The 21,769-nt window shown below is 46.3% G+C and overlaps 1 protein-coding gene across 2 annotated transcripts; it reads right to left on the bottom strand.

The window, feature by feature from the left end:
- Positions 1-1,433: 1,433 nt before the first annotated feature.
- On the bottom strand, positions 1,434-16,894 carry LOC126567727 (uncharacterized). 2 transcript variants are annotated; one of them, XM_050223995.1, is made up of 14 exons: positions 14,655-16,894; positions 10,782-11,077; positions 7,709-9,544; positions 7,493-7,625; positions 6,918-7,050; positions 6,637-6,778; positions 6,342-6,546; positions 6,139-6,272; positions 5,942-6,072; positions 3,839-5,197; positions 2,979-3,313; positions 2,451-2,792; positions 2,257-2,367; positions 1,434-2,187 (listed from the first exon to the last, which is right to left on the bottom strand). In XM_050223995.1, exons 1-14 carry the CDS (start codon positions 16,892-16,894, stop codon positions 1,434-1,436), a joined length of 8,151 nt encoding a protein of 2,716 aa, XP_050079952.1. The 2 variants fall into 2 exon arrangements, with proteins under 2 accessions (XP_050079952.1, XP_050079951.1); XM_050223994.1 differs by lacking the exon at positions 3,839-5,197.
- Between the last annotated feature and the right edge of the window lie 4,875 nt (positions 16,895-21,769).

Genomic DNA, 21,769 nt, shown 5'->3' with positions numbered 1-21,769 from the left:
TTTGTATGTGTGTTTCTGAGTAGCGGATTAGCGGATTAGTTTTAGTACCAGTTAAAGTGACACAAACCAAATTACACACTCACGCGTAGTACATAATATCGTTAACCGAATAATTTGAATATACAGATACATTTTTGTATGAGTGATTTGTAGACAATAAATAAGAACCCTCAAATGGGCTTGGATTAGAATTAATGCACTAATTGTTATGCTAAAGATTAAAAGTAAAACAAAAGCTCGCATTATGGATGTTACATTTATGGGATCAGTTTAAAGACGCAAAGCAAAATAACACAAACCGAATCTTTTACAGTTTTTACAGCAAATATTCTTTCCGCGGCGGCTACTTACACTGTGTAAAAAGGTCTTTCGAAATCTTAGATAGGATAATAACACACAATAAGTGTGCTTCAATAACACGTACGCACACACAAAAAAACACCGGGAAAATCAATCCAAAATGAAGAAAGTGGTAGGAAAACTTGTGATAAAAAGTCTTCTAACCATTCTAAGTTGCACGCACCGTTCTGTGTTGGGTGTGTGTATTGCTGATTGTTTTATAAGTCTTTTTGATCTTTTCCTTTCTGTTGGTGGTGGTAGTTGTTATTAGTTATGGAAACAATTCCATCGCAAGTATGGTCCATTTTAAAGAAGGGGAATGGTCGACGTTTCTTCTATTTTTCTATTTTGTGTGTAAAAATGATAGAATTTTTAATTTGGAACACTCAAAGAAATTAAACATGATGTATAATTTAAATACTCAAATTTGCCTAAAAATTTGAACACTCCACCACTAGTAAAAAAAAGGCTTTTTTAACTAGATTTAGCGTAATCCGTCAAACTACTTCTAAGCAGAACCTATCCAAACGACTTTAATGGTCAAACTGAATGTGTATTAGAGGCTTGATTTTAAATTGTGTCTATATGTGTACATCATCTCTTTTCTTTTTTTTATTATAAACTTTTCCATTGTTGTCTTATTATCATGGTCATCAACTTTACCCCTTTGTTTCCGGAGCTACATTAAAATAAAATGATGCTTTATCTTCTAGCATATACTTGTACGCATACTGATCGGACTGTAGCCTACACACACACACACTAGCGAGCAGAACTTGACCGTATTTTCCTTTTCCTTTCTCTCTCTCGCTCTAGCTCACTCTATTGCATTGTTGCTGGAACTATAATTGCAACCTACTTTGCAGCAATAAAATTCCTATTTACTGCTTACCTTTTGATCCGCTTCTTAATGCTGTTGTTTTGCGTAATTTTTCAAGTACATTCGAGTGTTATACTTCCTTCACGTGCCACATTATCGTCACTTCCGCGTTCGCAAACGTTCATTTTGCTATATTTATTTTCGAGAAAGAATCTCCTAAATACCCTTCACACGCTTAGGGGGGGCGTCCATAAATTACGCACTGCTTCGAATTCTAACCACCTAGCTTATTCGTGGCCATTACCTTTTGATTGTTGGCGGCAAGTAGATTTTCCTGCACGATCGTACACGAAACGGGATCGGGTAGTTTAATGTCTGCGGCGTTTAGCTGGACCGACGAACCATTCGGACTCATCTGGGACGTCGGTGAGTTTGAGTACAGCTCACCACTATTCCCATCCGTGGTGGTGGTGCTGCCGGGAACATCGATCGGTACCGTTGCAGCGGGTTTTAGCTTGACCGAAGCCATCGCAACGACTGACGGTGGTTTGGCAGCAATTAAAGGTTTCTTGAGCTTACCACCATCAGTGGATTGCTGCTGTTGTTGGCTGCTGATGATGCACTCATTATCGTAGATTCCGCTCTGCTGTTGATACCCGGTGCCAGGTAGCATCATCATCCCAGATTGGCCGACTGGAGCCGATGGGTCGTAGGAATGTGTGAGCGACGTCGGTGGTGAGCTGTGTGCCAGCATCGGTTGCTTTGGTTGAAGATTTTGATAACATTCGCCCATCATCAGCAGTTGCGATTGATCGAACGAATGTTGCTGTTGGGCAAACATGGGGGGCTGGGTGTTGGACGGATGGACTGTGTGTTGTTGGCGTTGCGTTGGACTTGAGGGTGCGCTCGGTTGCTGCTGCGCCTGCTGCTGCGGGAAGAGGTTTGGATAGCGCACGCGTATAGAATCGACGACGTCGAGCAGGTTTTTGGCATCCATTGCTAGTACATGAGCTGCGGACAGCATACTTCTGTTGGTGGTAAGAAATTATAATTTTTAGTACGAAATACTAATATGAGACTCTTTCGTGCGCACGTACTTGCGATACTCGGCATCCAGTGTCGTTTCGCTGTACTGCTGTGCTAGCCGCATGGCCGTAACTAGTTCATACATGTCTTTGGATAATACTTTGTGTGCCATCTCTACTTCCCTGTGTGGAGAGAAAAAAAAGATTACAAATAAAAGAATTATAACCTGTTCGCCATAATGACAACAAATAACATCAGCCCTTACTTGTAGCGTTGTGGAGGGAAACTGGCCGACAGCTGATCGACCGCACCTAGCAGATCGCGCAATTCAAAGCCCACATTTCGCACCAGATTCAAATATTCTGCCGCTTGTGCTCGGTCCACACCCTGGCTGAGCGCCATGATGGATTTCACCACACTTGTCGTCGCGTTGTACACCATATCGTTCGTCCGATCGAGTGGCATCGTTTTGGTTGGTTCCACCTTTTTCACCGCAAACTTCTCATCGCTGGACTGTGGCGTGGTGCAGCGCTCCATGGATGAGCTTTTGGATTTGATCATGCCACCACTGCCACTGCCACCGCCACCAGATCCTGGTGTGTGAGGTCTAGTGAGGGACGAAAAGAATTTTAATTAAACAAGAAAATTTTTAATTTTGTATTATTATTAAGAATTGAATTTTTATTAAGAATTTAAATTTTTTATTAAACTTTATTAAAGAATTTTAATTTTAATTAAAGCCATTCGATGGCCGGCATGACCTTACGGCCAAGAAGAAGAAAAGCTGCCTTACCTTGAATCGCTCGTGTTCGGTGTGGTAGGATAGTGATCGCCCAAGCTTTGCGGCCCAGACATTGTGTTTTGTGGCGAAAAGTGTGGACTCTGCTGTGAATGGTAGCTCCCGGACAGCGATGAACCACCACCGTTGATGGGCGGTGTGCTACCCTCCATCATCGGGCCTGCTGCCGCCGTCTGTTGATCGAGTGACATGCTAGCGGCATTAGCAGTAATTAAACTCAACCGCTTCTTGAGATTGTTCTCCTCCTGCTGTAACCATTTGGAATCGATTTCACTCTCTTGTTGCTGTTTGCGTAGTTTCTCCTCGAGCTGTTGTTGTGTTTCCTGCAACTAGAAAAACATTTTGTGTAAGATGAAAGTGTTCTTAATGTAAAATAAAGTGCAAAATTTACGACTAAAACCAGCTAAAACCGAAAGAATACTGATACGGAAAAAATCTCTAAATAACAAACAAAACATTGCTAACCACATGCTAATGATTTTACGTTTAAAACCAAAAGAAAAGAAGGTTTGTCAGAATGGAACAAAACAAAGAGAGAGAAAACGAAAATAAAATGGTAGCACTAGGTAGCTACCATCGAAAACACAACAAACAAAGAACAGAAACATAAACGCCTAATAAGGTTAAATACAATAATATTAGACCAAAAAATCACACATAAAAAACGTATAATAAAATGATGAGGATGATGATGGGAAAAGCATTACGCGGAGCTCGAAAAGAAAGAGAAAAAATCCAATTGCTAAAAACAAAACGAACAAAACCAACGAAAAACAAATGTATCTTTTAGCAATATTGGTCATTCCACAGGTGGTAGAAGACTGATAAAACAGAGTAGAGAATCCGATAGACACCTGCGCTGGTTGTTGCTGTTGCTGGTTATGATCAAGCATTTGTTGATGTTGATGTTGCTGTTGCTGCTGTTGCACTGGATGCGCTTGAACCGGTTGGCTATGGGATATCTTCATTGGGATCTGAACCTGCTGGGACGAAGCAATTCCAATGATTGGGCCCATTCCTGGACCTCCTCCTCCTCCTGGTTGAACCTGTGACTGTTGCATGTACATCTGCTGATGCATTCCAACACTTCCGGTATTGGAACCACCCCAGATCGCACGCTGCGGTGTACCTTGCAATTGCTGATTGGCTGCTGCCTGTTGCTGCTTGCTAGCCGAACTGTACGGTGGTGGTAGAGCAAAGTTGGCACCAGCATTCGCCGGTATGCCAGGTGAAACAGCTAACGAGCTCGGTGGAAGCATACCCTTCTCAACACTCTTCTTCAGCGCGATCGAAGCACAAGACTTTACATTCACTCCACCAAAATCGTAAATCTCCTCCTGGAACGGTTCCTGCTCTTTCGGGGCAGCCGCTACCGGGCTACGATAGTTCTGGAACGGCATATTACGCTCCAGACTTCCAACTGCCGAACCCGAACGCGTCAATAGAATGTGCTGATTGCGCTCCAGACTACCACCTTTGTAAGCGATCTTGCTGTTCATCATATCGTTAACGATGGCAGCGGATTGATTACGCTCCAGACTGCCACCTTTCATCGAATTGAGGAAAATCGATTGGGATGCTGACTGTTGATTACGCTCGAGACTTCCCATGCGGTTCATGAAGCCTCCACCATTATTACCAACACCCGAGTTGTTTACCATTTGAGCGCCCCGCTCCAAGCTGGATGAGCGTACCCCGTGTCCAACGGCTGGATAGAGATCCGATTGATTGCCGCCACTGTACTGGCGGGTGAGAGAGTTCGAACGCATCGCTTTAACAGAGTTTCCGTACTCCATACTCATCTGGCGCGTTCGTTCCAGCGAGTTGATGCGTGCGGCATACGCTGACACAATGTTTTGTCCAACGTTGCGTTCCAGACTGCGTGATTTTGCTCCACCAGGTTGATCTTCTTGTTGGGGAGATTTTACGAACGCTGGCTGTGGATACTGTGCACCACTGGGTGGGATAGTCTGAACTGGAGCAGCATTGTACGCTATATAGTTGCCGGGAACTTGTTGTTGCTGAGGTTGAGATTGCTGGATAACATACTGTTGTTGTTGCTGTTGTTGATGTTGCTGCTGCTGATGTTGATGTTGGTAGTATTCAGCGGCGAGTGCTTGCTGCTGTTGCTGCTGAGCGTGATACTGCTGATACGTCACGATAGAGTTACCCTGCGGGTAGTACGGTTGTTGCGTTTGGTGCTGCTGTTGCTGCTGTTGAGCGTTCGAATGCATGAAATTATTGTTCATCAGTTGGGGATTTAGGTTTGCCTGCAGAGCGCCACCACCGGTGGCACCTTTGCCCTGCTGGATCGCTTTGTAGGTTGGTTCAATCGAGTGGGTTTGCTGGGTAAGTGCGTTGATGATTTCGCACGGCACGGGATACCCAACCCCGGATGCACCCGGATGTGGCTGATGAAGGGAACCGGCAACCGAGGGATTCGCGGAAGTGGCCGAGGAGGAAAGCATTTGGGAACCGGATGGGGCAAGGGCGAAGGATGAACTTTGCGACATGGAATGAATGATGTTGTTATTAGCGGACAGTACAAGAATATCTTGCGGATTTTTATAGCGTTCCAGCGTGTCTGTGTTCTTTGGTTGAAGCATCTCGATGGCGCTGCTAATACCACCATCCGTAGCGGATGCATCCCCACCAACACCGCCGCCGTATGGGTTTTGGTTGCATTCTTCGAATGTACCACCCGGTTGCTGCTGCTGCTGCTGTGACAGTGGCATCGATTCGGTTGCCCCATCAGAAGCAACGGCAGCTGCAGCGGCGACATTGGCAGCGGCAGTTGCTTCGTCGATGGTGGGATCTAGCTTATGCAATTCGGTCACGGGTAGGGGGACGGTTTTCAACGGTAGGTTAGCGACAGCGATCTCTTTGGCAATTTGGCTATTATCAGTATTGTTTGGTGGTGCGTTAGGATCTAAGTCTACGGCTAGTGTGTTAAATACCGAGGCCGGTGTCGTGTAGGACGACGGGTTGATGCCCCGCTGTTCGTTTTCGCGCATCAGCGCTGCCAGCACGGTCGGATCGCGAGCAACGATGTAGGTTTGGGGTGCGCCCGGCACAAGGGGACCGTCGCCTGCAAAATGGATAAGAAAAAGTGTTAATTGTACAAGGATTAAACATTCAAGAGCATCAAACTCACCTCCCATTGTAGGTCCTCGGGCAGGCTTGGGTGGTGCCATATCATCTCCAGCACCCCAAGACATCGCTGCCACACGCCGATTCTCACGGCGCATCGTTTCACAATCGCTATGTCGTTCTTCCATCAGAATTTCACTAAAAATAGGCAAACCAACAAACATAAGTAATTGCCATTTTTGAGAATTTTCAAAGCAGATTACTCACTAGAGCGTTTCCTTGACATTTTTAAAGTTGGGCCGCTTGTGCGGTTCCAGCGACCAGCACTGTGACATCAGCGAGTACAGCCGCGGTGGACAGTTCGGAGGCAGCGGAAGACGTTCACCGTTTTCCAACTTGCCGATAACATCACAATTCTTTACACCTTGGAATGGTTTGATGCCAAGCATGAGTATCTCCCACGTGCAGACGCCTGAAAGCATTTATAAAGAATCAATAAAAAATCATAAAAAATGCATTTATAAAAAAACCTAGTTTAAATCAACAGCTCCTAGAAACTCACCAAACATCCACACATCACTAGCGGTTGTAAAACGGCGGAAGTTGATCGATTCCGGCGCCATCCACTTGATCGGAAGCATCCCTTTGGTGGAGGTGTAGTACGATTGATCTTCAACCCATCTTGAAAGTCCAAAATCGGCAAGCTGCAACAAAAATGAAAAAGATATTGCATCCATGTAACCATCGTCTTCTTCTCAATTTAAAGTTGGTTCAAAATTTAAGGTAGAAACATAAACTATTTTGAGTTCGTCAAAATTTGAAGTGAATTTATTCGTCACATACCTTAATACAAGTTGGAGAGCTGACCAGAACGTTACGGGCGGCAATATCACGGTGTACGAACTTCTTCGATTCCAGATAGCTGAGTGCCGTCGATAGTTGGTAGGAGTAGAGCAGGAGTGTACCAAGCTTAAGTCTGTGAAGTAGACAACAATATCCCATAAATTAACGAACTTCAATGGCGCGTTATTATCCTGAAGACAGTTGTTGCTTTTTCGAGGAAAAACTCGTAGCAGGACAAAATCCGTATCCTAACTTTAACTTCAAAAAGAATCGAACCACACGGCTAGGACCTACGGAAGTTTGCGTTTGGGGATATGGAGAACAATTCGAGAAATTGACAGGATTGCGTGGAAATACATTTTTGCGTAGCCGGATCAACTATGATCCACTGCCGGTGGCAGGCCAGAAGAGACGCTATCGAATCCATCAAGCTGGTCCGGTAGGATTTCTCAACGCACCGATTCCCACATCCAAACTTCCAAAGGAACTTCCTTCTAAGGCTTCAAATGCGGTAGAAAAATCGCCCCCCAAAGAAGGTGAGAAAGCAAAGAAAGGCAAAAAGAAGTAACACTTACTTGGGACCATTCTTCTTCAAATACGCTCGAAGTTCTCCGTGACGGGCAAGTTCCATGACGATCCAAATAGGTGGACCACTGGATATGCCGATGAGTTTAATGATGTGCGGATGCTCGAACTTCTTCATAATGTCTAAAATAAAAATAGGAAATAGTAAAGTACATCAATATCGCGGATGAATTTCTGTATCACTCGATTAGTTTAGCGCAACTTACATGCTTCTTGCAGGAATTTCTCGGACGTCGTTGTGTCTGCGTCCGGTTTGCATGTCTTCACCGCCACCTGAATAATGCCAGTCTTCTGCGCATCCGCATTTCCATTGTCCATCACCATCTGGGAGTACTCGTCGAACTCGGACGTTAGTGATTGATTCAACTTGCTAACTAGAGTGGATTTGTTTGGCAAGCGGCAGGTACCAATGTGCACATCACCAAACTGACCAACACCGATGATTTCGTTCAACGTTATCTGCGTCCGATCGAGCTCATAATCGCGAGCGGCCGGTGTAGAATAGTCACCTTCCTCATCACACATACCAAGCTCCGCATAATCCTCGTTCAAGGTTGGTTTTGGTAGCTGCTGTTGCAGTCCAGCAGTTGAAGAACTCATGTCGCACTGCTCACTGCTGCCACCGTTCAGACGATCCGCACTGGACGATCGTGAACCATGCCTATCGCAGGACGATGTCTGTGACTCGGTGAGACTTTTCTTGAGCTGACTTTTTTCGAGCGAATTAGTCGCACTGTTATTTGTGGGCGGTGTGGCAGAACCTGCCCCACCTACCTTTGGTACCACGGTACGATCCCACAGACTGTTATCGTTATTGTTAAATAATCTACAGTAACCATCGACTAGATCGGCTATACTTTCGGAAGTCTTGATGCCATCACACGTGATCGCTAGATCCTCACTGTTGCCGTTAACACGGATTCGAAGCTGTGTCTTTATCTCTCCACAGGCACACTGACTGCTGCCGGAAGAACTTGACGACGAACCTTTCTTGCCATCTTTCTTGCTCTTGTCACCATCGCCGGTAGATGAGTTACTTCCGCATGAGCTCGTCAGATCTGGCTGGTCCTTTCCCCTCGCACCTCTGCCACTACCCGCGACACCCTGGTGATCGCTCTTGGTGAGTGATGTTGGCAGAATGCTGGTGGTGATTCGCTCGATACTCTCGAAATCGGTCACCTTCGTTGGTGGCGCTTGTGGATTTACCGAGTACGAAATACCGACGTGCGGTCCGATGATGAGATCGACACGAATGTTCCAGCTGCTGCTCAGCTGCACATTGAACTGTTCCTGATCGAAGGTGTACTGTGTGCGAAGGAGATCGAAAAACTTGAGCATGTACTCCATCTCGCTGTAGCTGTACACCTTCTTGTACCCAGCCTGGATTTGCTTTTTCAGATTCTTCTGTTTAATGGTATCTATCACAGATTTCGGTATGAAGTTGCCGAAGCCCATCTCCTTCTCGATGTAGTCGAGATGCTGCTTCCGGTCGTTCGAGGTATGGTTAGTGTCTTTGTAGTAGTGCCGAATGCCGAGACAGCACAGCTGGACCGCAATCTCTGGATCAATGTTCGGTACGTTTGACTGGATGTAGTCCTGCTTGACCTGATCGAAGTAAAAGTGACAGGTGGTACGGTCACGCTCATACAGTTCCTTCAGATTTTTCGGTATGTAGCGGACGCGTAGTTCCGCCTTCCATACGCTATTCGCATGCCCGACCGCACCACTTGTTTTCTGCTGCATACGCTTGGCGATCGTACTTTTGTCCACGTTGGGACAATCGGCATTGCTGCACGATGGATTGAAGATGTGTGCCATCACCTGCGTCATCGAAGTGTCCGGCGGCATCCATAGGACCTCTTTGGTAAGCATGTGGCGCAACCGTAGCGCATAGCTCTGCGGATTTGGCTTCTGGCCGGGCGACATCCATCCCACGATCAGGTTGATAATCTGCCGCACATCCGATGCCTCGTCGAAGCGTATCATCCGGAAGCCATGGTTCGGTAGGTAGACATGCAGCGTTTGCGTGTCCCCAGTTTGTGCTGTAAAGAGGCAGAAGAAGCCGAAGAATGAATAATGGTACGACATGGGATGACAATCGGCCACTACGCCGTGACATACAACTGCACTGCCACAACAGTGCGTTAAACGGTCAAGCAAAACGAAATCAGCAGGAGGAGGTCTTTGAGTTTTGCTGTTGTACTGGTGTCTTTTTTCGTTGCAACCTGAGAATGAAAAATGAACTCTCGGTCGTATCCTGTCATTGGGTGGCAGACCTGGGAGGGTGCCGGCCGTATGAAATATGCAATGAGTCTGCATCGGTCCGCTACCTGCTAGTAGACCCGCAACAGATCAAGCTTGCTATACCCGTAAGATTAATTACTTCTACAAGCGCTCGATCGCTGCAATGACAACGGCCGCTGCAAACAGGATGCGTAAAGCAGCAAGAGGCAAGAGCCTATGGGGCCAACCCAACAAGCTCCCGTCGATCGTATGTCGAAGCAGCCACATGATGCCGTATGGGTGGTGCACTAGGGTAAAACCTTGAACAACAAGGCGCATTAACTTTTGCGAATGAAACAAATTAGCTGTCGGTGGGTTTATCTAACGTTTATCGCTGGCTCCACGCCAACGAACTGGAGTAATGGAAGAGGATGAAAAAAAGGCACATGGGAACGTTGGTGGTGCGTACTTAATTACGCTTCCACCGAGGCTCCGGCTCCGCACCCGGGGTTTGCCATAAGCCCGTCGTCGGATGGAGCGTGAAAACACTTGTCAGGTGCTGTTAATGAAAGTTTTCACTGCGATAGATGATAAAAACAGTGGATAAGGAGACAACTTTTGCAATGTGCTACGCACTAGTTTTATGTGCTTGCTTCAATATAAATGGATTATAATAATCATTCAGTTGTGTTTAATTGTTGTGCGTATAAATATTCTACCGGGTGTGGTAGATGCACGCGATGCCTATCGTTTAGACGATGGTTAATTGTTTAATTGTAACTCCACCAGTAATCCAATTAACAGGAGTTATAGTTATAGATAATTCACATTCTAGACGGATCAATTGAACCTTACACAGGACATAAAAGATGGAAATGAGACCTCAAGCACACAAATCGATCATGAGGCTTCTCGACTAGCTGATCAGGGAGCAAGGAATTTTTGCAATGCTACAAACGTTTGCCAACACTCTATCATTCTATGAATTTCGTCTACGACGGGAACATGGATTGCGGACAAATCTGTTTTAATTTCTAACGCTCAGCAAATACTTACTCGTCTGTCGGGATGGGCTGAAGTGTGGCGAATGACCACGGGGCACATTCAGATCGACCATGTTGTGATGATGATGATGTTGATGTTGTCCGGTCACACCAGGCACCGCTGCGTTCGCGGAACTGCGGAGACGTGAGTTGCGTTTGAAGTCGGACGCACCGGCGCTAGACGTACGCCAATGTTGCAGTGGGCTTTTGGCAGTGTTGTTGTAGGAGTACCGCGATGGCGAGGCGTGTGGACTACCGTGCCCCCGGTGATACGGGGGCTCTCCTAAACCGTTTCCAGAGCCATCGTAGCTGTGGAGAGAAGAACAAAAAATGGAGAAAAATTATACGTCAGTATTCATTAGACAGATAGACATCTACTGAAGTTTTATCTAATATCCCATAGAGCCGATAATTATAACCCTTTCTTATCGGACACACCGGACAAAAAGATCACAACTCCAAACTGGCAGAATGTTAGAAAACTTCCGGGCGCCGGTTTTGGATTGAATCGCTTATTAACTGTCTGACTAATTTACAGGGCAATGATACGTGCCTTTTGAACGATAAGGAAAAAAGGCGGCAAGGTTAACGTAGTGCAATATTACCTCTCTCCCACGCTTCGCACATTCGCATTCACCATCGACAGGGTGGGGGGGCGTGTGGCGAGAGTTTTGGGACGCAGGAGAACCATTCGTATGTGCCAAAAAGGGAATATTTTACCACACAGCCCAATAAAAGTCGTACCATTGATTGGACACTAATTGCCGTTTCAGGGCGCGAATCAACGATCGGGCGAAGGTTTTCTTTTTCTGCTCATTACGTATCCGATCGGTACACGGCGTAAAGCGTGCGATCAAATTTCACGCCAGCAAGTAAGCAATGTTGGGCGACGGCAACCCTTTCAGAAAAAGAAGACTAATTCAGCAGTTTCGGGAATATCGCTTGCCAGCACATTTTCGAAGGCGAATGGCGATGACCAAACATTACCAACACGGAGGACACACTCGCCACAGTGCTTGCAGATGGTGGATGATAATCGCCATACGACCCAGAATGTCATAAATATTAATTAATCGAACTTCGACCGATCGGACACGATCGGTACCCAATAAATCTAGCTCCGTGTGAAACGATCCAGGTGGTCATAATAATACCCAATGTACACACATCCACCTTCGAGTTTATCAACCACCGTGAATCGAAATGCAGCCAAATGCAGCCATCGAGCGCCATAGCGTGATTTGGGTCGAAATAACAAACATATACCAGTGGAGCAGTTGCAGATCTATATTAGTTGGTTCTGGCGCACACAAAACACCCTGCGGATATTCCAGATACGAAGAGTCATGTGTAGACAGGAGGGAGTGTCATATTTCTATTGCGATGTTTATTATTATTTCTGAATGAGTAACCTGCAAGTTGCCGAATATCTTGTTGCTGTTTACATGGACGACCTCTTAAAAAGATTAATTGCTAATGATAAGTTTGGGTCTCTGTATGTACTTCTCAAAACAAATCGAAGTTGGATACATCGCACCAACATTCCATTCGTACGTCGATTTGTCAATCCGTAGTTCCCTGTCAGGTGTAGTGTGTCTTGAGCAATGTGTTGCACCTTGCCAAGGAAATTTGACTCCCGAGGCGCTCCGTGTACGCAAACTACTGCGACAAGCTATCCACAACTGACCACTTCGGAGGGAAGGCTCGGGGGGGAGGGAACAGCAGCCAGTGTGGAAAATTCCTAACCTTTCCGTATTCCCTTATGCCTCATTATCACCTTCACGTCAACAGGAATCCAATAATGTAGCTGATCGTTTGCAGACATTGCATTAGGCTCCCTTCTAACTTCGCTTATCGCGATCAGTATAATCTCTCCTTCGGGAAGAATTTGACGCTACGCTTCTTCAACAAGCGTGCGTGTTGTGGAGGCTTCACCAAGTTGCTACAACGTGACAAGTGACACCTCGGGTAGACCAGGTTTTGTGTCGCGCCTTACGAAGCGAAACGGAAATTGGGCGAAACCCACGGACACACTGCATGCAAAGCAAACCGATCTTGATTAGCTCCATATTTTGCAACAACACCGGTCCGGCAAGTCCGTCGTGGGACATACTGGTGGGCACAAACACACAAAAAAAAAACGGGTCCCTCCGCGCGGTATCACAACTCACACTGCACGCGGCAATATGACGACCACGAACGGGAGACACTAACCTATACCTACGGATCTTAGGGGTACCACTGTCTGGGGTGTCTCGGTAGCCAGCCTCCACTGTATGTTTTGCATGCACGAGTCTTCTTTCGCTAGTTTGGCGTTTTTTGTTTCATTCTGTGTTGTGTGTTTTTTTTTTGTTCATTGCCGTATTGAATCTTTCCATCCGTACATACCCGTGGGAAGGGCCTGAAAATGGTGTCACCTTTGGTAGGGTCGTACTACTACTTCTGCTACAGGCTGGATCATTTCAATTTGGCGTGTTGGCGGTGTAATCTTTTTTTTTTACTTTTTTTATTGCCTCACTGCTATGCAGATCTCCTTAACGCCATCCGTTAAGTCCCTGAACGAAACAGTCGGTTGTTCGGTCCTTTTCAATCGCTGATCGTAGACAGATCGCCGAGAGTAGGTAGGAACCTGTGGCGTTCGGCGGAACCTGACGCGCACCCGCTGAAGTGCGCAGCAAACAATCTACGTGTGGCATGTGAAGGCTTTCTACGTGCCAAAACTGTTTTCGAAAGCATTCCACCGTAAGAAATGGTTTTGGGAGTTGGGAGTCGACACCGTTCAGTGATAGTAAAAATATAATCCTATTGTGTAAAATGAGCCGAAAATGTGTTCGAAATTTGATTGTCTAAATGTAATTTACCAGATAAGCCTAGAAGCTATGATCAAACTACGCGTTGCATTGTGCGTTGCGTTATTCAACACAGACATTTTCCGACCATAGTTTTAAACCCACCACGAACTTTCTCCTATGATCAACACGAGTTATTAGTGCAAGCCTATTTGTCTCTCGCCAACGCGCTCAATAACCTGAGGGATTATTATTATTATCGTCGAAGGAAAACGATGTCACATCAGCTAGGGTAAACAATTCCCGGAGGGGGAGGAAGATACGATTCGACGATTCGGGGTTGAACGCACCCCCTCAAATTGCAATAAAGTAATCATCAAATCGAGACGATGCAACAATATAAAGTGTCGTGACCCATTTCACAGCCTAACCGCAGTGTAAAAAAAGGCTATTTAAGACTTATCGTTTCAACACGCTTTGTGAGATTAACCAGCCAGCTATCAGGAACCAACAGTGCACCCGACTTCTCTCTCAATCAGTTGATCTGGCAATGTTTGAGGTAGAAAATTGATTTCTACCATCTGCTTAGTTGGCACAAATAAACCTGTCAAATTGGCGACGACTAGAGAAAGGGTGAGTCTGTTCACGTCTTTGGGCAATACAGAGCATAAGACGCAGTTCTACTGCCACCATGTGACACAGCATCCGGCTCTATAGATGTCAACTCCTCGTAGTGTGATGAAAATGATGTTTCCCGCTTGTTTTCCTCAAAGAAAGAATGACATCCAAAATAATCTGCCCCGACACTCGAGACTATATGTGTACCGTCCGCTGGGGGAACATAAAAATGGGGCAATATTGTTCTGTCGCGAAGTTGGGCAAGTTTTGTGATGAAAGTGAAACCAAAACCCTACAGCAAACAGAGCACCAGGAACTCCCGATGGGAGTTGGAGGGAACATCGAAAGTCCATAAAGTTTGGAGAAGTGAACACATTTAATCGTGCTTGCAGGTATATTTATGTCAGCCTCGTTTGACTAATTTCCAAATGACCCCATTTTCATGCGTACCAGTTTTTCAAACACCCATCCCATTTTACCTTTTGCGATACACCCAAGTATTCACCACGTCCGGCGTGTTTGAGCGCCTGAGCACGCCCCGGAAGGAGGAGGATTTTTTGCGCAGGAAGTTACCACCGTTCCCGGACGGTCCGGACGAAACCCCGAGGGATGAGGATGAATTTGAGGAACCAGAATTTCCAATCGAAGAACTCGATAATGGTGGCTTGCTGTTATTCGACTGATAGTGATGCTGCTGTGTGGACTTCAATAGAGCACTTGCTAGACGACGTTGCAGCATTCGCTGACTAGAAGTGCTACCCATCGACGAAGCCGTAGTTGAGGAAGAAAGCGAACCCGATCCCGATAGCGGTACCGAGGAGGAACTTGAACTGGACATCACAGCAGCCGACAGTCGGGCGGAAAGGTTGTCGCTCGTACTATCGAAAATGTTTTCAAAGTTCTTCCCATGCTCCATCATCCTCCCGAGACTGCCCAGGTCCCCGGTGCTCCAGTACAGCGTCCGATGGTGATGTTGCAGATGCTGAACAAAGCCATCGCTTTTCCAATTCTGTCGTGAAACCAAATCAGGTTCACTCGCGGTTCGCCGTCGCACAACAGACCCGGTTGTCCGAATGTTAGCGTGCCGCCCGTAACCACCATTTGTCATTCCAGCTTCACAATCGTACCGGGCCATACGTTTGAGATACTCGAATTTCACCTTGTTGCCGGTGGACCTAGCATTGCTACTAGTCGCCGGACTAGCGAGGATGACATCCGCCCAGTGAGCTCGTCCAAGTGGGACTTCCGTGTTCTTGAAATGAGCACATTCGTGCGTAGGTCGGAACCGTTTGCGGCGCACCGAAAGGTTGAGACTGCGGCGATGCTGAAGAAAGCGTTGGAATAGATTTGCCGTTCGTTGTTGCAGCTGTTTCTTGCCTCGACCACCGCTGCCACCCGAACTGCCGCCCGCTACCGGGACGTAGGGTGTCATTAGCGGTGGACGATGTTTTGGAACGGAGCTGTTCGATTCGGTAGAATCCCTCAAGACGTGTGGTGCCAGTGGTTCCACACTCGACGATGTCGTCGCCCCACTTAAAGAGGACGATAGGGAGGAACCGAACGATGACAACTTTTCGTCACTTTTCATCGGGAAATCCCCGGCAGTGGTGGTAGTCGGTGACGTTGCACTGTCCGTCCTAGACGGACGCTTGGCTGGCGCAACACTACTGGCGACCGATGAGCTCTTACGCTGCGCCACAGGAGGAGGTGTTGTGGTGTCTATTTTAAGCATTTCTGTCCTATTGCGACGAAACTGCTGCTGCTGTTGCTGCTGGCGGTCGATCTCGTGCGCGTTGATGTCGTACCGCATCAGCACCGGATAGTATTCCGAGTTATCGACAATGATGATCGATTTGTTACCTCCTCCTGTTCCTTGATGATGCAACAACACCGGTTGATCTGCGGGACCTTTGGCCGGATCGGTCGTTGCCTCATCGCTCATCAGTCGCGCTTCGTCCGTGCTGAGTGGGCGCTTCAATAGGATCGGTTCGAGTGCGTTCGGATCCACCAGCAGAACCGCCCGATGATTGTCCCCATTGAAGGCGGACGTGTCGCTGGAAAAGGTCTTACGCTCGCCACCAGAATGTCTGCGACTGTTGAAATAAAACTCGTGAAAATCTTTCGCTTCCGCATCGGGCCGCTGCTCACGGCCACGCTTGTAAATCTCCTCCTCCAGCTTGCGGATCATGTTCAGATCGAGTCGCTGCGCACCTCCAACGGTAGATGGCGCGGCTAGTTTCGTGTCAACACTGTCCACCGTCGACTGACCACCATCACCACACGTCACATTAGTAGATGAGGAATGCGAAACTTCGTTCGCAGCGGACACATTGCTCCTTGAGCTTTTATGACCATTTTCACTATAACTCGACGAACTTGCTGCCGTCCCGTTCGTGGAACTGAGCGATTGTTTGAAGAAACTCAAGAAACTTGAGGGCCGTGACCAGATCCGGTTCCGGTTGCACTTGATGCGATTCTTATCCAGATCGATCACCCGATTACGCATCACTACGCCACCGCCCACCAGTCCAGCGTCCGTGACCGGTGGCATCGAACGCTTGACACCGTTTTCACCAACGTTTTGACCCATGGTCGATGGATTATGATGAGGTGATATTCTTGGCACTAGTTTTGTTTCTCCCGCATGCGGAAGCTGCTGTTGATGCAGTGCCATCCGATTGCTGAACACTGTCGTCCCACTAGTATCCCGTACATTCATGGCGTACTCACTAAGCTCACCATTGAAGATCAGATATATCACAGAGCGCTCTTACTTTTCGCGAAAACACTTCAAACTTTGGGTTTGCCTGCTATCTCTTCCTGTTGGTGGGCTTCAAACACTTCAATTCACTCGTCGGTAACGCCGGTTCTGTGGGTGATGATTTAATCCTCTACCAACCAACTGAACTATACGGGAAGCCCACACACAAACACACATGCGCTTATGATTAATGAGTCGGACGGAAGCACATTAAGATGGTGACGAGATTGCTGAACAAGAAACACGCGACTGGTGAAATCATAATAGAAAAGATATTTTTTAAAGAAATGTGAATGACGTATTTTGCACATACGCTGAAGATCGGCATCAACTACCACGCAGGTGTTCACTAGCACAGTCCAGTCAGAAGCTTGTCTCAGAATATGCAGGAATTCGATTCACTACTAATACTATTTTTTGCTGTTTTGAAAATGTTGATAGAAGAATCTAACTATTCTCTCTGGCGCAAGGTGGTTAGATGGAACTGGTAGATATCCTCGCCACTTTGCCTCAAGGTGGTGAAGACACCTACGCAACCGTTTACCGATTCAAACACGATCGAACAGGCTTTGAGGCACGGCCAAACAATTCAAACGTCCCATGTCCCGTAGCTTGCGTCGTGAATACTCGAAAATAGCTAATTCCACTCTGTCACAAAGCTAACCGAGACCGAGTATGGTAAAACCGCCCCTGCTATTGCCGGTGGAATGAATACACCGCTCGATATGTCGAAACCAAAGCACACCAAAACACAATAGATTGGTAGAATTCTGGGTTATGCTTGGTTGGTGTGCCGCATGACTAATACGCTACGAGCACTGCGACTCTCGGCCGTATGCTCATGGTTAATGTTAGTGGTGGAACTACACTACTCATTAAGTTAAATGGAAACAATTCAACATTACGTTGGCGGTGGTACTTGAACATTGATTCCAAGGTACTCACAGGTAGCTTTGTGTCATAAAAATTGGAGCAAATATTGCAACCAACGCTTTAGGCAGGATCTGCTCTCGAAATTAGTTTTTAATTTAATGCATAATTTTACTACCATTAGCCGACTACTTCGGCGGGCATACCAACATAAAGTGGCGTATAAAGTCCACCAATAAAAAGACACATTAAAACAAGGTGCTACGCGACCGACGGTACGCTGCCAGCTGGAATTCGTGCCGAGGAATGTTACATATTTGCCATTAAGTCATTCTATCGCCGCGTTGTCCGTAAGCGTCACCTGAACGCACCTCGGTAAGGATGATACGCTGGGTAAATGTTTGACTTCATCTTGAGCAAAGCTTGAGCCGCTACTTGAGCCGCTGGTCAACGTGCGGCACGACTCGGTCAAGAAGGCTGATATGTAAGCGATGAAGCGATATTAAGTTGCCTCTAAAAAGAATAATCAAGCTAAAATTCAATCATATGCCGTTCTCGGCGGTGTGCATCTATTAATAAAGTAAACTGATGGGATGAACTACAGCCGTCCATTACCATATGTACCCAATCGGTATGGATTCCAGATCCAGCCGGAACTGTTTTAATCGAAGATTTTATTATTGTTTGTTTTTCGTTAAGGTCTTTGCCCTCCATGACATAGATGCTTGGCAGTTTGTTGAATTTCCTTAGGGCTCATATATTAGCAACTCGCTTTGATTTAGCTAAAAATCCGCTAATTACAAACTTCAAGTTTCTCTGTTCAAACCAGTTGCGGATGATCTTCTCTATCAATCTTTACACCCATCCATCGGTTCATCGGGATAACGAGAAAAGATTATCTGGCGCAATGTACAACAGATTAACAAGTTTTGCAAACGTACGAAATGACGACTCGGGTTCGAGTCGAAGCAAATAATTCAATAATTATGATTGATCTACTTAGGTTTCCTTAACGCGCCCCGAAGGAACCAACAAGCGTCCGCCCATTTTTACACAACGCGACGCAACCAGATCGGAGTGGTTTGTTGTTTGCCAACTCTCCCGGCAGGGTGCGGAATCATTCGAAGATTCGCGTGTCGGAACATTCGGCACCTTTCGGGCCTGTTTCTCACTGTCTCATCCACCGCACGTCTACCCTGCAACGCGAATAGTTGCTCACACAACACACAACAAGAATAAAAATCCCGCCCGCCGCCAACCAAGCTTGCGTCCAAAGTGGGCATCGCAGAAACTGGTTCTGTGGTTCCGCCGAGGAGAGCAGGAAAAAGGCAATCAAAATTACTCATAACCTCATCATCGCCCTCCCTTACATCTCCTGCACAGGTGGACATGAGGAGGCTCAAACCGAAACTCTAACCACGATGACCAGCTCGGCGAATGACAGGTTTTCTCTCCCTCCAGTGATAAACCGGTGCCAAGCCTTGTCTGACAATCGATTCGCTGGACGAACGAACGAATTTCTTCGTTCGAATTGGCAAGATTTGGCCGTTTGCAGTGTGTTGATTTTAACGATGTGTAAAAAGTGTTCAAAAAAGCTATTTTTTGGAATGTGTTTGTCCAACCATTCGTTCTGGGTAAAGGGAATAACTGTGTGAGATGTTGAACGTCAGAATTTCTTTGTCCTAGATCGAATGTCTCGTTCTCGTTGCGCTAATCTTAGTGACGGTTGTTATGTAGACAAGAATTCTTTGTGCCAGAGCTCGTTACACCAACCATAATATTTTGCTTTACCCTTTGACAAAGTCATGTCAACGAAAAACATTGGTGAGTCGGAGTTCAACATGCTGCCGGCTTATCAGCTTCAAAGCTAAGCGCAACACAACTTCAAACCGTTCAGGTTGATGATGGTACGCAACGCGTTAGCCAGACCTCCCTGTTTGGAATCTATCCTGCCTCACAGAGCGAAATATGGGCAGGGCAGGGTCGAACTGTCGAGGTTCTGTGACCTTTCCTTATCACTCTTGCCCGAACCCTTGAGGAAGCACCACCGTCTGTCGACAATTAGCCGTTTTACTTCAAATTCCTTCTTTCCATGCAGACCTTAAGAAACTGATAGAGAACTTTTTAATTAATCTCTGAGACTAGAAAGTGATCCAAGTCTTATTCTTTCCGGCTAACTTGAAAATACCAATCGATACCTTGCCAATGACGGTATCTCTCCTCTAGGTCACAATGGTGTAATACATTTTGCGAACAACGACAACAACAAAGTGTAAGACCGACCTTGTGCTCGTTTATGGTTCCTTGTCGTGGAACAGGTTGTGTGGAATGTATCAGCACACTGTAATGTACTACTACCATACTGCTACTACATCAGGGACCTTTCCTACACGGTCCAATCGCATTGGCATATCCTTATTTACGACACACTTTAATAACGGTAAGTGGAAAGTGCAGTTAAGTAGATTCCATTAAGGATTATTCAAATATTGATAAACCCAAACTACCGAACCAGACGACCCAACATCACTCAGACGATGGACAATGTGCACCGTCGAAGTTGACGTAGTTGCGCTGCGTGCCAGCCGGGCTGTCTGTGCAATAAGGAAGAAGTAAAGTTATTACCAATCACGGAGAGATTACACAGACTTCTAGGGCGCGACAAAACAGTGAACAAAAATAGCGCAAAGAATTTTTAATGCAATTAGCAATGCTTGAAAAATATTACAACACACCACGGGGGGGAAAAAATGAGCCCAATCATGCCACCAACCATTTTTGTAATATACTCGACGGTGTAAGTTCAACACAAAGTTCAAACTTTCCTTGTGAATGCACGTATAAAATCACATCCAGTATTTGATAAGGTTCGCAAATTAAAACCGACCACCCAGCGGTAAAGAAACAGCTCTTCAGAGACGTTTTCTTCGGGCGGCAGGATCTAACAAAACTCCACCTAATTGCTGATTGAAGTGGCTGTAGAGCCGCACATTTTGGAACTTTAAAGACTCACCCGCCATCGACAGTATGGTGTGTTGATTTGGTTAGGATGACCCCAACCAGCACCAGGCAAAAGGTTTGGAAGAAAATAAATTGACGTTTATATTTGTGAAATCACCATCTTGTCCATTCCTTCCCATACACTCATTGGAACGTCAAATTGATAGCAGCCACCACAAAGCTTCGGATGGTGGCTTTTACGGGGTGAAGTTGTCACATTTGACACATTTTTGGCCAGTCACAGCAGCCCACACAATTAAGCACGTTCGCTACAATCGTTGGGTCATGCGGCTGCTCCGATCAGGCCAGGGTCTATATAGGTGGGAACAAAGTTGTTTCGGAGGCGTTGTTGTCTTTTGCAAAAGTCAGCATCACTCGTCAAGCTTGTGCCTGGCAAGAAACGAGGCACGCGCGCAACAACAAAAAATTCGCTTTCCTCCGACGCATCATCGTAACAAATGCTGCGAGCGAGTACTAAATCTGTTTTCGGGAAGGTGGAATGCACCAAATTTCCCCGTTGAAAGTGTTACCAGAAATTTATCGTGCCGTAAATTTTCATTACTATCGCCCAACTGTTCGCTGTTTTTGGGGTGCAGGAGCAGTCGCGTCTCACTGTCTGTCCGACATATGAAGTGCACGCGTACTATGTGACCATGTTTGGGATGCTCTTGTTTCGTGAGTTGTTGCTGCCGCTGCTGCTGAGTTGAGTAGCTCGTGCTTGTCGTTATTATAATGGTGTCGGATTACCAGTTTTCTTGTGTCATTTGCTAGGGGAGATTACTCTACGCCGAATGCACATTTTGGGGGGATCGATTTGTAAGCGATTAAAACTGACACAGATACCCAGAAGGACACGGTGCAGTGTAGGAAGAGAATTTCAAGGCGTCCAACTGAAGCTTAAGCAATCGCTACAGTGAAGCAGTCTCTTCTGTAGTTTGACTTTTACAGCCCTTTTAATTTAAA

This window comes from Anopheles maculipalpis, chromosome 2RL (assembly GCF_943734695.1).
Source record: "Anopheles maculipalpis chromosome 2RL, idAnoMacuDA_375_x, whole genome shotgun sequence".
Taxonomy (NCBI): Eukaryota; Metazoa; Arthropoda; class Insecta; order Diptera; family Culicidae; genus Anopheles; species Anopheles maculipalpis.
Note: the sequence above shows the minus strand (reverse complement) of the source record. Positions and strands in the feature narration are given on the sequence as shown.